Source organism: Megalobrama amblycephala, linkage group LG4, assembly GCF_018812025.1.
Source record: "Megalobrama amblycephala isolate DHTTF-2021 linkage group LG4, ASM1881202v1, whole genome shotgun sequence".
Classification (NCBI taxonomy): domain Eukaryota; kingdom Metazoa; phylum Chordata; class Actinopteri; order Cypriniformes; family Xenocyprididae; genus Megalobrama; species Megalobrama amblycephala.
The window spans coordinates 44,344,051-44,358,250 of NC_063047.1; the positions used below are offsets into that span (position 1 = coordinate 44,344,051).

The 14,200-nt window shown below is 37.8% G+C and overlaps 1 protein-coding gene across 2 annotated transcripts; it reads left to right on the forward strand.

Moving 5' to 3' along the window:
• The first annotated feature begins 259 nt into the window (after positions 1 to 259).
• LOC125267661 (trichohyalin-like) lies at positions 260 to 12,617 on the forward strand. 2 transcript variants are annotated; one of them, XM_048189508.1, is made up of 7 exons: positions 260 to 325; positions 946 to 1,041; positions 1,509 to 1,568; positions 1,759 to 2,328; positions 4,281 to 4,886; positions 8,219 to 9,504; positions 9,623 to 12,617. In XM_048189508.1, exons 2-7 carry the CDS (start codon positions 1,020 to 1,022, stop codon positions 11,729 to 11,731), a joined length of 4,653 nt encoding a protein of 1,550 aa, XP_048045465.1. In that variant the 5' UTR covers positions 260 to 325; positions 946 to 1,019; the 3' UTR covers positions 11,732 to 12,617. The 2 variants fall into 2 exon arrangements, with proteins under 2 accessions (XP_048045465.1, XP_048045466.1); XM_048189509.1 differs by having other exon boundaries at positions 4,287 to 4,886.
• The last annotated feature ends 1,583 nt before the right edge of the window (positions 12,618 to 14,200 follow it).

A 14,200-nucleotide genomic window follows, 5' to 3' on the forward strand; every position in this document is an offset into this window, starting at 1 on the left:
TTGCCATAACAGTTAAGACTATATTTCAGAATGCAAGAAACAGTTAAGGGTGTATGATAGGCCTATTCTGCTGATATATTTGAGAGATACAGATTTAATTAGAAAGATTGTGTTTTTTTTTTGTTTTGTTTTGTTTTTTATTATTATTTATTTAATTAATTTATTTGTTTCGTTCATCGAAGCTTCACACTCCATTCCAGTAGGTGGCGGAAATACACCTTAAGCTGGTTTGCAAACCGCTATAAAACACAAAGAAGAAGAAACGTGTGACATCACTGATTTCACACACACAAGGAAATAGGAAATGACAAACCTCGACATGCAGGTAGCACTTTTAATTTAAAGGCACTCTTTGTGGAGCCCTGGCTAATATATATATATATGATATATAACACAAAATAACACGTAAAGTGTAATTATGAGTGTAAATTAATAACTCTATGAGCTGCAGAAATAGTTAGTTTCACTTTTGTTTTTGTCAGAGAGTAAGCCTCTCAAAAACACAACTATGTCTAAAAGTTATATAATGTAGCAAAAATGATAAAACATTCAGTTTCTGCGTATATAATGTGCAAAATATGTTATTGCAGTCATTTTGTATTAAGTGTAAAGGTAAAGTAGCCTATTCACTAGTGTTGTATTAATTATGATTAAAAGATTGCTGCTTGATTTCTTAACTGCTCTCTTTTTGTGATTAATTCAAATGTTAAGTTATAATATATCTTTGAGCATATGAGTTTATTATACAGTAGATGCTCAGATACACACAAACACCCCAAAACAATCAGTTTTTATTGATTTATGTGAGTTTTGTGAGAAAACCAACTATCATAGAGAGAATATTTAAACAACAGCATATTAACATATTAGCATAATTGTTGCACTCAGTATGGTTAAAAGCTCATTAGTGTGTGTTAATGGAATAAAATCAGTAATTTCTCACAGGATGATGGAGAGACAGACGTCAGGAGTCAGAGACGATGATGGACTGAAGACTGAAGAAAGAACAGGATATCATCATGTCCAGCAGAGAGAGCAGAGGTCAGAGTTTATGGATGTTATTAAGAGTTGAATCAACATCAGTAATATCAGTCAGTGCTCTCTTTAACACAATGGCTTAAACAGAAAATAACAGATAGATTAAAGTTTGGTTAGTACAGCTGATATCGATCTTTGTCCTTTCATAAGATGATCGATGATTTGTCTACTTTTTAATGAAGAAGTTTCACTCAATTAAATTGTTAAAAACAAACTCCTCAGCACACATGTAACGAATGAAGAGCTGCTACTGATAATGCTGATGATGATGTTTCAATATCTTATTATACTCCTTTAACTGGTTAGAGCTATTACCTGTCAAATCCTTGCATGTCCCTGTTTGTCACTTTGCATGAAAGCGTCTGCTAAATACAGAAATGTAAATGTAATGTACTGTGATTACTGCAGAAACATCAGTCTGCTTTAGGAGTCAATTCATCTGATCTGATCTTTGTTTTATCATTTTGTAGATGTTGTTCGCAGTTCCTCTCGCAGGAGAAGAAAAAGCAAATCCATAAGCCCCCCCTTCAGTAAGTCTTTACTCAGATGAACACTGATTAACCTTGATGAACAACGTGACTATTATGGGCTGTTTTGGTCACTCCTAAACTGTCCCAAACTCTCAAATTCAGACCTTGAAAGCAGCTCATGCTGGTTTCTGCTAGTGATGTTTGGGGTGCATTTAAATTTTTCAGTACATTTGATGTGTGTGTGTTTCAGTGAGTGATCTGAGGATTGTTCTTCTGGGGAAGAGCATGTCAGAAAACAGTGGAGTGGGAAACTTCCTGTTGGGACGAGCAGCATTTGACAGTGAAGCTCCTCCAGATGTTGTAGAGAGAGTCGGAGGAAGATTGAAGGACAGACACGTGATGGTCATCAGCAGTCCTCAGCTGCTCCAGACAAACATCTCAGATCATCAGATCTCACAGACAGTGAGAGAGTGTGTGTATCTCTCTGATCCAGGACCTCATGTGATCGTTCTGCTCCTCAAACATGATCAGTGTTCAGCAGAAGATCAGCAGTGTGTGGAGAAGGTGCTGGACTCGTTCTCTGAGCGGGTTTATCAACACACCATGGTGCTCACCACACAAGAGTCCACTGAAACCAATGACATCCTACAGAAGATCATTCAGAAGTGCTTCAACAGACACTTCAGTCTTCAGAGAAGCAGCTCTCCTGATGATCTTCTGCAGACGTTTGAGGAGATTGTGCAAAAGAATGATGGACGACACCTGGATTGTGCTGAAGAGTCACAGTATTTCTCAATGAAGCAACAGGACACAGAGAGACGTAAGTGTGATGATATTTCTTAGTTTGTAGTGATACATGAATCAGAGGTCGCGTTAACCGAAAATTATCCGTCATTGACGGAATTTTTTTATCAATGATGGAAAAATATGAAGGCCGTCCGTCACGTTGACAGATTACACTGAGGGTGATCTATTGCAAGTTGTAACTGTAATTCCCACCCCTGTCCAGTTGGTGGCGAGTGCGCTCCAATGTTCAATGTAGCAGCAGAGCACTGGATCCAGAACAAAAATGAAACTGGCACGAATCCTTTGCTATGCGCTTGACAACGCACAGGCGAGTACCCAGAAGATACAACTATCTATCACGCCACATTAAAGAGCGCCAAAACGGTATTTATCGCTTGAATTTCGTAATGAAATGGACAGAATTTGAAATCTGAGACTTTGTTCCATATCAAAAGCAACACAAAGCTTTAAGCCTATTGCGATTTATTGGATGGGAGGCACAAAACTGTTTATTCCTCAACTGAAAACAGCATAGCCTGCCAAAAGATCGACTGGGATTTAAGAATCGATATTGGTCTTCTGAATGTGACCAAAACAGCAAGGAGACATTTGAATTGTTTATTAATAAAGTAATGTTTTCTGAATCAATGTCGGCTGCAAAGATGAAGTTAACATTACTGACTCTCATCATCTCCTCATAGTGGACGCGCTAGAGAGAGAATGCACATTTCATTCGGTTTATTCTACATAATCAGAGAAGCCTATTTCTTTTTGTTTCGAATTATTTAATTTTCGTTAAAGTAGATATTTAAAGCTCATGTCTCTGAGGCAAGCAGCCAGAGTTTCGGGTCATTCAGCCTAAGACGCGTTCCAGTTCACGCACCAGTGATCGCGCCGGCGCCTCCATGTCATGATTATATTTTCTGCTATTTGCTTCTTATTTATTACACCCAGGAAATTGGTTGATGAAACATTGATTAAAATTAAGATACAATTTTTACAAAACGAAATTCACTTTAAAAAAAGGCTTTCTACAAAACAACACTTCATGAAGTGGTCAAAATCATGTCTGACACACTCCATGTTGTCACAGACACGCCAGGCTCCAGCACCATCCAATCACAGCGCACACCTTCCCCTGAGTATTGATCACCGCCACCTGCACCTCATCAGCTCACTCATCACCAGCACTATTTAAGACACACTCACACACAGTCACATTGTCCGGTCTCGTTTGCATCAAAGGACTTACCTGAATGCTTACCTCAAGGACTCCTCTTGCTACTTACCTGTACTCCGTGTACCCGAGCTCCTCTCCTCGATTCCTATCTGGTGTGAAGTGTTGTCTGAAGTCATCAACTCCATTCAGCAAGTATCATTCTCTATTGTCACTCTGTAAACACAAAGGACTGTGTCATTCTCCATATCATTCGTATATCACCAATGTGCATCTGCTTACTCACCTGTCATCATCCTGATACTCTGCTTGTGTTCAATAAACAACCTGTTAACCTATCTTCTGTCTCCTGCCTGGTACTATTGTAACACATGTCTCCCGATATATCTTATGATGTATCTTATCTTACTCATGATGTTCACTTTTCATAATCAAATAGATTAATTTAAAACATAACATAGGACTATTTAAACATAAATATGAAACTACGTTTCTTTAATGGCTACCAACACGTAGCCTATAGTAGCCTACAGTATGAGAAATTTCACGTGTGAATTACCCGTCACTTTAATTTTCATATTTTAATTATAATAACACATTTAATTGCTTTTATTTTTGTTCACATATAAAAGCAATTAAATGTGTTATTATAATTAAAATGTGAAAATTAAAATGACGGGTAATAATAGATTATGATGGATTTTTTACGACCCTGTCCGTCAAAATGACGGACAATGTTAAACGGACAAAGTCTAACACGACCTCTGATATGAATATATACAGTGTTGTAAATGTTCTTTTTCTATTAGTTTCAGAGGGTGTGAAGCTGAATCTGGTTGTGTGTGGGAGTGACGGCACATTAAAATCCTCCATATCAGAGCAGATCCTGCAGCAGACAGACAGAAGATCAGACGTGGATCTTCATGGACGTCAGATCAGTCTGGTGGAGCTTCCAGCTCTGTTCAACACTCGTCTCTCAGAGGAGGAAGTGATGCGTCAGACTCTCCGTTGTGTGTCTCTCTGTCATCCTGGAGTTCATGTTTTCCTCCTCATTATTCCTGATGCTCCACTCAATAATGAAGACAAAGCAGAAATGGAAGAGATCCAGAGGATCTTAAGCTCCAGAATCAACAAACACATGATGATCCTCATAATGCAGAATTCAGAGCATCAGACAGAAGAACTCAATGAAGAAACACAGTCTGTCATTGAGAGATTTGGAGGACGACATCATTTCTTTGGTCCCAACACACAAGTGTCCACATTGATGGAGAACATTGAGAAGATGCTGGAAGAAAACAGAGGAGAGCTGTACTCCACAGAGACATTTCTGGAGGCACAGATGGAAAAACTGATGAAATATGAAGAGATAAAGAAGAAAATCGACTCACTAGAGACACATTTACTGTCACAAGGTAAGGAGCAGAAAATCAGTTTGGGTCTTAAAGGTACAATCTGTAAGATATTCGCAGTAAAATATCCAAAAACCACTAGGCTAGTGTTATATACAGGTGCTGGTCATATAATTAGAATATTATCAAAAAGTTGATTTATTTCACTAATTCTATTAAAAAAGCGAAACTTGTATATTATATTCATTCATTACACACATACTGATATATTTCAAATGTTTATTTCTTTTAATTTTGATGATTATAACTGACAACTAAGGAAAATCCCAAATTCAGTATCTCAGAAAATTAGAATATTACTTAAGACCAATACAAAGAAAGGATTTTTAGAAATCTTGGCCAACTGAAAAGTATGAACATGAAAAGTATGGGCATGTACAGCACTCAATACTTAGTTGGGGCTCTTTTTGCCTGAATTACTGCAGCAATGCGGCGTGGCATGGAGTCGATCAGTCTGTGGCACTGCTCAGGTGTTATGAGAGCCCAGGTTGCTCTGATAGTGGCCTTCTGCTCTTCTGCATTGTTGGGTCTGGCATATCGCATCTTCCTCTTCACAATACCCCATAGATTTTCTACGGGGTTAAGGTCAGGCGAATTTGCTGGCCAGTTAAGAACAGGGATACCATGGTCCTTAACACTCTGAGGTCTGAGGTATCGCCGGCGATACCACCGCGTTTTTTTTCTTACCAGTGTGAAAGAGACTCAAAATACTCCGTCAATGTTGCACATACAATTAAGAGTTATACACCATTTTAATCTGTTGAATATCTTCTTTTATTTGTGTACACTCAGAGTAAAAACAAAATGTTGTGCTTTTTGTAAAATAAAGAAAACTAAAATGATGCGTGATCTCTCGTCTCCCTCTGAACGAAGTCCAATCTGATAGTTCTCAGAAAATTAACTGTAACTTAGTGAATACTAATCACAAAAAAATTACACTTATGTCTAAAAAAACGTTAAGATGTCAGGTTTTAAATCATGTAAGTCAAATCGAAAACAAACATTCTGTGTTTATGTAATCTGTATGAAAAGAGAGCCATGTCAGAAGTCCGTGATTCAGCTCATTACCCACTAATGCGGCTACGCCCACGGAGCGAGCGCTATTCAGAGGCAAATTCAGAGGCAACACATGCATACATCATCTCAATCGTGTATTTATTGTCTTGAAAAGTGTTTATCTGGATGTAAAAGCCATGGTTAGGGAGCTCTAGAAGACATGCAGTTAGTTCCTGTTTTCTTTTCTTCTATAGATGATTTTTAGATGCGTTTTTGTTTCTTTAGCGCCCTCCGGCTGCAGTATGAATTGTAAACACCATTCATGGAATAGCCTCTTCTTCTTTAGATGAATTTGTGGACTAAAAATGCACAGAGAGCGCCCTCCGGCTGCAGTATGAATTGCAAATACAAGCGCTCATAGAGATAACAATGAATATTAAATAAAAATAACTCCTCTGTATAGAAAATTGACATAAATCCAATATTTCTCCAAATGTGCATGCTTTTAAACTAAAAGCCTATATTCAGACTCTTTGCATCACAGAAATACATTATATTTTAAAGTATAATATAAAACCATTATTTTATATTGTAATAATATTTTTCTGTATGTTTCATATACCATGATGAGCTTGAGACATCACAGAAGTTTTTTTTCACAGCCTACCTGACTGAAATGCCTCATTAATATGCAAGTAATTTCAGGTCATTACTATGCGATTCTTTTGTCTTCTCAGGTGAGAATGACCCATTATTCATGGTGATTCATGCCTCCACACATACTGTGTTTCTTGGCAAAAAGTGTCTTACAAAAACTAAATCAATATATTGTTAGAAATGAAAGAGTAGTCAGCATAATTTTTACATAATTTTGAAGCAAAAACTCTACTCTACAACCTCCAATACCCTAAAGTATTGTAAACACAGATTTAATTGGCCTTATTTCAGTGACTTAAGTTTTTTGTTTTTTCAATAACCACGCATAAACATTATTCCTTCAAAAACACAAACATGTACATACATGTTCCTCACATATTATTGTAGCCTAGTTTGTGCTGAATACAGTGTAATGACACTTGTGTCATTAATATGTTTATGAACAACTGAAAAAAGCACAAATGTCAGGGCATGTCAAAACTTCTCCAGGCCCCAAATCAGCCTCAGACTCCAGAGGGTTAAACCAGGTACTGGTAGCTTTGGCACTGTGAGCAGGTGCCAAGTCCTGTTGGAAAATGAAATCTGCATCTCCATAAAGTTCGTCAGCAGCAGGAAGCATGAAGTGCTCTAAAACTTCCTGGTATATGGCTGCGTTGACCTTGGACCTCAGAAAACACAGTGGACCAACACCAGCAGATGACATGGCACCCCAAACCATCACTGACTGTGTAAACTTCACACTGGACCTCAAGCAACATGGATTGTGTGCCTCTCCTCTCTTCCTCCAGACTCTGGGGCCCTGATTTCCAAAGAAAATGCAAAATTTACTTTCATCAGATAATATAACTTTGACCACTCAGCAGCAGTCCAGTCCTTTTTGTCTTAAGTCACTTCTGACACTGTCTGTTGTTCAAGAGTGGCTTGACACAAGAAATGCCACAGCTGAAACCCATGTCTTGCATACGTCTGTGCGTAGTGGTTCTTGAAGTACTGACTCCAGCTGCAGTCCACTCTTTGTGAATCTCCCCCACATTTTTGAATGGGTTTTGTTTCACAATCCTCTCCAGGGTGCGGTTATCCCTATTGCTTGTACACTTTTTTCTACCTCATCTTTTCCTTCCCTTCGCCTCTCTATTAATGTGCCTGGACACAGAGCTCTGTGAACAGCCAGCCTCTTTTGCAATGACCTTTTGTGTCTTGCCCTCCTTGTGCAAGGTGTCAATGGTCATCTTTTGGACAACTGTCAAGTCAGCAGTCTTCCCCATGATTGTGTAGCCTACAGAACTAGACTGAGAGACCATTTAAAGGCCTTTGCAGGTGTTTTGAGTTAATTAGCTGATTAGAGTGTGGCACCAGGTGTCTTCAATATTGAACCTTTTCACAATATTCTAATTTTCTGAGAATCCCATTTTCTTTGGGATTTTCCTTAGTTGTCAGTTATAATCATCAAAATTAAAATAAATAAACATTTGAAATATATCAGTCTGTGTGTAATGAATGAATATAATATACAAGTTTCACTTTTTGAATGGAATTAGTGAAATAAATCAATATACAATATACATTTGTATTTTTGCAGAAGAACTGAAACATTTAAAATTGAAAAGTGGCTTACTCTGATCCCCATGTTGATCTTGTCATGTTTTCTTAAATTTCAATATGAATTGTTTATTCATTTTCAGGTTCAAGAGAAAACACAGATGAACTGAGGATTGTGCTGCTGGGAAAAACTGGAGTTGGGAAGAGTGCAACAGGAAACACAATCTTAGGAAGAGACGCGTTTACAGCAGAAACATCTCAAGAGTCAGTGACTAAAGAGAGTCAGAGAGAATCATCTGAAATCAACGGCCGACGCATTACTGTGATCGACACTCCAGGACTGTTTGATACTGAACTGAGTAATGAGGAGATCCAGAGAGAAATCAGACACTGCATCTCCATGATCCTGCCTGGACCACATGTGTTCATCATTGTGCTCAATTTAGGACAACGATTCACTAAACATGAGGAAACATCAGTGAAGATCATCCAAGAGATGTTTGGTGAGAAATCCTTAATGTTCACCATGGTGCTCTTCACCAGAGGAGATGATCTGAAGAACAAAACTATTGAACAGTGTTTGGGAAAACCTGGATCTCCTTTGATGAAGCTGATTGAAGCTTGTAGAAACAGATTCCATGTGTTCAATAATAATCAGACTGGAGACCGAACACAGGTGTCTGATCTACTGGAGAAGATAGACAACATGGTGAGAGCGAACGGAGGGAGTTTCTACTCATGTAAGATGTTCAGAGAGATGGAGAGAGAAAGACAAGAACAACAGATGAAGATCCTGATGGACAGAGTCAGAGAAAGAGAAGAACTGATGAAGAAACTGGAAGAAGAAATGAACAAAGAACGAGAGACATTTAAAAATAAAATAGAGCAACTGAAGAAAGAAAAAGAAAAACTGCTGATGAAATATGACACGGAAATAGACAGACTAATGAATAGAATACAGATTGAACGACAGAATCATGAAAAAGAGAGAAAAAGAAGAGAAGATGAATATACAGAAAGAGAAGAACAATATAATATACAGATGAGAAGAGAACGAGAGGAATGGGAGCAACAGAAACTGGAGGAAAAGACAAGAAGAGAAGAAGATAAGAAAAGGACAGAGAGAGAAAAACAGATTTCTGATGAACAGATTCAGAGACTCAGGAGTGAAATGGAGGGAATAATCGGAGAGAAAGAGAGAACAGAAAGAGAGAGACAAGAACAACTAGAGGATCTAGAGAAGAGACTGACAGAAGAAAGAAACATGAGAGAAGATCCACAAAAGACTTCTGAAGAGAAACAGAAACTCCTTGAAGAACAGCATGAAGAAGAACTGAAGAGAAGACGAGTAGAGTGGAGAGAGGAATATGAAGAAGAGAAAGAGAAGATGATGAGGAAGATCTGCTCTGAAACTGATAAGTCACTACAGGTGAGTCTTTGTGTTTGTTCTGTTTCCTCCAAACCCAATAAAAGTGTTTCAGGTCTTAAGAAATCTCTTCTGTCGAGTCTTTGCTTTTACTGAATTATTTGTGTTTCAACTCCAAAAGGTCTCAGCCTGCAGGAAACTGAAGAATGAATACAGGAAGTGGTCCTGGAGTCTTCACAGTGCCATGATGGAAACTGAGAACAAACTTCACAACAAAATAGAAAATGAAGCTATTCATGAAGTTGAGGAAACTGATCTTCAAAGAGAACTGAAGAAGACAAGTGAAGAAGTGGAGAAATCAATGTCTGAGTTCTTTGAGAAAGACATTGATAAATATATACTGATTCAGTGGAAAACATCATGTGAAATCAAAATCAAAAAGCTTCAGGAAAACATTGTGAGAGAAACAAAGAGGAAACTAAATGATATTCTTCAGCAGCGAGACCTGAAGAAAAAGATTGATGATCAGAGAATAAATCATGAAAACACTCTCTATGAAAAGAGCAAAGAACTCGCCTTAAAACTCAAAGACAAAACAAATGATGAAGAAACACTGAAGAAAGAGTTTGATTTGTTCTGGGAACAGAGTGTGAAGAAGATCATCACAGACATTCCTCTAATCAGAGACATTGATGTAATGAGAGATGTGAGAAAGATCCTTAGTGACGTCTATGAAAGTGTGTCTGTAGATCACTGGAGGGATATTTTCGCTGTATCAAGTTATTCAGATTATGTGAAATTAAAGGGATTAAGAGGAATTAATGCATATTTATCAAATGCCATAAAATCAGTGAAAGATCTGTCTCCAGAAGATGAAGCTCAAATCAGATCATTAGTCACAGATGTTTCTCTGCAGACAGACAGAATGATTAAGTCATATAACATCTCAAAGATGGGCTACAACATCAGCTACATTCAGCTACTCACAGATTACATCAAGAGGAGAGTAACAGAACATCAGGAAGAACAAGTGAATTATGTGTTCAAGAAGGAATTCTTCATGGATTTGTTTCTTTCCATCTGTAAGAGAACAAACAAGAAGATCACTGACCAACACAGACTGTTCAGAGAAGCCAATGATCCTGTAATATATGTTGAGAAGAAGAGAAAAGAGTACTATAGGATTTTCCAGAAATATTGTCATGGAGCAACATCAGCTGCTGTTTTTGGTGTGATCATCTGTCAGAAACTCAAAGAGCCCATTGAGCAGAGCGTCTACAAGAAGACTGCCAGATATCTGACAGATGAAATGAGATCAAACTGTGAATCACTGAATGGAAACAGATCAAATCTGGAAAAACACATCCTGAAGACACTGGCAGAAGAGGAGGATTTTGACAAATACATGAACTACATTTATAATCCCAGAGATCACTTCAAGAGTTTCATCAGAGATGAAGTCAGTCGGTACATCTCTGATAAGTTCAGTGTCAGTGTTTTACCCAAGATGAAGGAGAACATTGAACTCCTGCAGCAGAAGATCATGAAAGCAGCACATGAATCTACTGAACCTGTTCAAGAGAACAGAGAAGATGTTGGTTTGTGGTTGAAGAGTTTCACACAGCAGATTTCAGATGAGCTGATCTTCTCTGAAAAAGACCTCAGTGGAGTCAAACATGATGATGTTGATGATTTCAGGCTCCTAGAAGATGTGATGAGACAAGAACTTCCTGCTATAATGACTGACATCAGCAGTAGATTCAACACAGAGTCATTTCCAGTAAAGCTGGACTGTAAGTTCAGACCAGATGAGCTTCTGATTGATCTCTTCTGTCAGTGCTGTTGGGTTCGATGTCCGTTCTGTAAAGCCATCTGCACCAACGATATAAAAAACCATGATGGAGATCACAGTGTTGCTTTCCACAGAGTGACTGGAATTAATGGCACATATTACAGTTTAACAGGGAATCTCTGTACTGATATGTGCACAGACTTAGTGACAAGTGGTCAGTGTTTTAATACATCAGATGGAAATTTTAAATATAGAGACTACAGAAGAGCAGGAGGAGTTTATGCGAACTGGAGCATCGATCCTGATCTCTCTGAACTGCCCTACTGGAAGTGGTTTGTGTGCAGATTCCAGAAAGATCTGGAAAAATCCTACAGTAAAACATTTGAGGGGAAGAATGAGATTCCAGATATTTTTTTTGAGGGGGATGATGACATACCAGATGAATGGAGAAAATACTCAAAACATGATGCTATTGAGAGTTTGGATCGATACATGTAATGGAGCAGATGAAGAATGAGACTCTTGCATCTCCTCACCTCAGAAGATCAGAGCTTCATCAAATACACCAGAAGAGAGTTAAAGACAAGATTCAGTTCCTCATACAAATGTCTGTCAGATGATCAAAACAACATATTTCTGAACATATGCCTCATTGATAAAGCTCAAAATGATTGATGAATTATAATTTATTACTAATCTAAGCATCTTAATCTCTATCATGAAGATCTTTGATAAGGACATTAATGACAGACTGTTGATGAAATATGATTGAAGTGTGTGTTTGTTAAAGCTCAGTGCTGGAATCAGACGATGGAGGAAAGTGTGAGAAATAAACAGATGTGTGAATCAAATCTCTCAGACCCGTCAATCTGATTCATATTGATTCATATTCATATGATTCACTCCACACAAATACTGTCAACATCATGAATTTATTGACCTTGTCAAGTGTCCTTTCACACTTGTTTAATATTTACTCGCATTATGAGAAACTTTGATTTGACTTTAGAAACCTGAAGATCTCTATAGCAGATTTTCATTCTCTGACAGCATTTCAGTCTTTGATCAAATTCATCACTTAAACATTGTTAAAACCTCACTGATAATGTTTATTACACAATACTGTGATCCAGATGTGGAGGATTATAATGACACACTTAAAGTGGATATGAAGCAGTCGGTCAAGTTCACATTATTGAGTAAATGGATTTCCATTGACACATCTGCTCCTCCTTCAGCGATGTACAGAGATATCCTCAAGTTTCTCCTGTTTCTCAGTACTGGTGTGTGTTGATGTTGTTTTCTGAGTGTACAGCAGTAGGCGCCAAATATCATTATCGAGATTTTCAGTGACAGAATGAATAAAGTTTCCAGAACAAACTCATGTTTCTCTGCATGTGTGTGTGTTTTTGTGCTCTATAACATGTGTTCAGTAACCACTGAAATGAGTTTGTAGTCAGTTCAGTTCAGCTGAATCATGTTTCATGCTGTGAGTTTAAGGAGCTGCTGCTCATTCTTCCTCTCAGCTACAGAACAAACACTGAATTGTAAGGAACCCCGCATCGGCCCAAAAACGGACTCCGACACGCCCGGGGCGAAGGTTAACGCGTGTATGCCTTTTCAGCGTCTCTGTGAAGTTCACTTAATTTCACTCGTTTAATCTGACTCCAATTTCAAATTATTCTTATTCTTAGGTTGTGTTTCCAATTAGAAATTAATCATTTGTTATGTATTAATTTAGATATTTGATTATTCTGGGTATCTCTTATTTTCAATTATTCTTTCATTACAGACCCATTATCGCTTAGAGAATTTTGCATAAATTCGCCAGTTTATGATTCTTAGTCAGAGGGTGCAGAGTTTACTAATGCATTTGAGTCGAACCGCCACATGCTTGTTCATTCAAAAACACAGTTTTCTTAGTCACGATACTGCAACTTGCTAAGTCAACAACAGACAAACTCAAAAAAGTCCCATGATGTGCAACATGCTCCTTTCATGGGGCTCTCTAGTTTGACCTGCCCTGACGCATATTTACGGAAATAACGGACTCCAATAATCTACCGGTCATAATGATTTCAGAAGAATCCAGAGTAAATCAAATATAACATTTTATTTGTCAAGTAAAAATGGATCATGCCAATTACATTACAATTAGACAATTAGAAGCCAATTCAGAAATGGTAAATGCATAACATCGATTACTCAAAGAAATGCATATACACACAGTGATACATGAATGTCTTCAGACATTGACCCATCTCTGTATGGGGGTTCTGGTTACAGAAGGTCCCCCATGACTGCTTTGCTCTTTACCTTTTATACCAGGACCAGAACAAAAGGATGGTAAATGTTTATTACACCAACACCTGTTTTGGTGTAATAAACAGAATTTTCCTTAGTTTTCCATCTTCGTCATAATTCTAGTGACTGCTGTGAAATTGAGACCATTTTACCAACCGCACTGAGACTTTTAAAATGATAAAATGGGGGGGCATACTGTAGATGTGTGGGGGCAAGGCGTTGTCCTATGCTATTCTTTTAAGATCTTCTCTCCAGATACGCTTTATTGCTTTATTGCAGGATGCTTGATCTCAGTTTTTGTTTAGCAGGAAAATCAAGCCTTACAGAATACAGCTGAACAGCAGCTCTGCTCCATATTCCACATCACTTCCACTTTCTAGGATTGCGTGACTGAGGGATTTGAAAACTTGGTGATGCAGCATAATATAGTAGTGTTGGTTGGTCACATTTGATTCAATTTATGATTCATAGTAATTTGAGAGGAACTTTAAATATATGTACAGTTCAAGTCACATAATGTTTGTTTACACAATAGACCACGATACATTAATAAATTATTTCCTTTCCTATATTCCCAAAGCTAAGGACGTACACTTTAAACATGTTCACAGTCGATTCACAATAGTTGTTCTTTCTTTGATTCTGAAATTGAAACTGCAGTAC

What these genes read in the sequence shown, in the direction of transcription:
- LOC125267661 (XM_048189508.1), top strand. Translation starts at nt 1,020, where the DNA reads ATGTCCAGCAGAGAGAGCAGAG. An exon ending in ATCCATAAGCCCCCCCTTCA is followed by an intron (nt 1,569 to 1,758) that starts GTAAGTCTTTAC and finishes TGTGTGTTTCAG; the next exon opens with TGAGTGATCTGAGGATTGTT. An exon ending in GCAACAGGACACAGAGAGAC is followed by an intron (nt 2,329 to 4,280) that starts GTAAGTGTGATG and finishes TTTTTCTATTAG; the next exon opens with TTTCAGAGGGTGTGAAGCTG.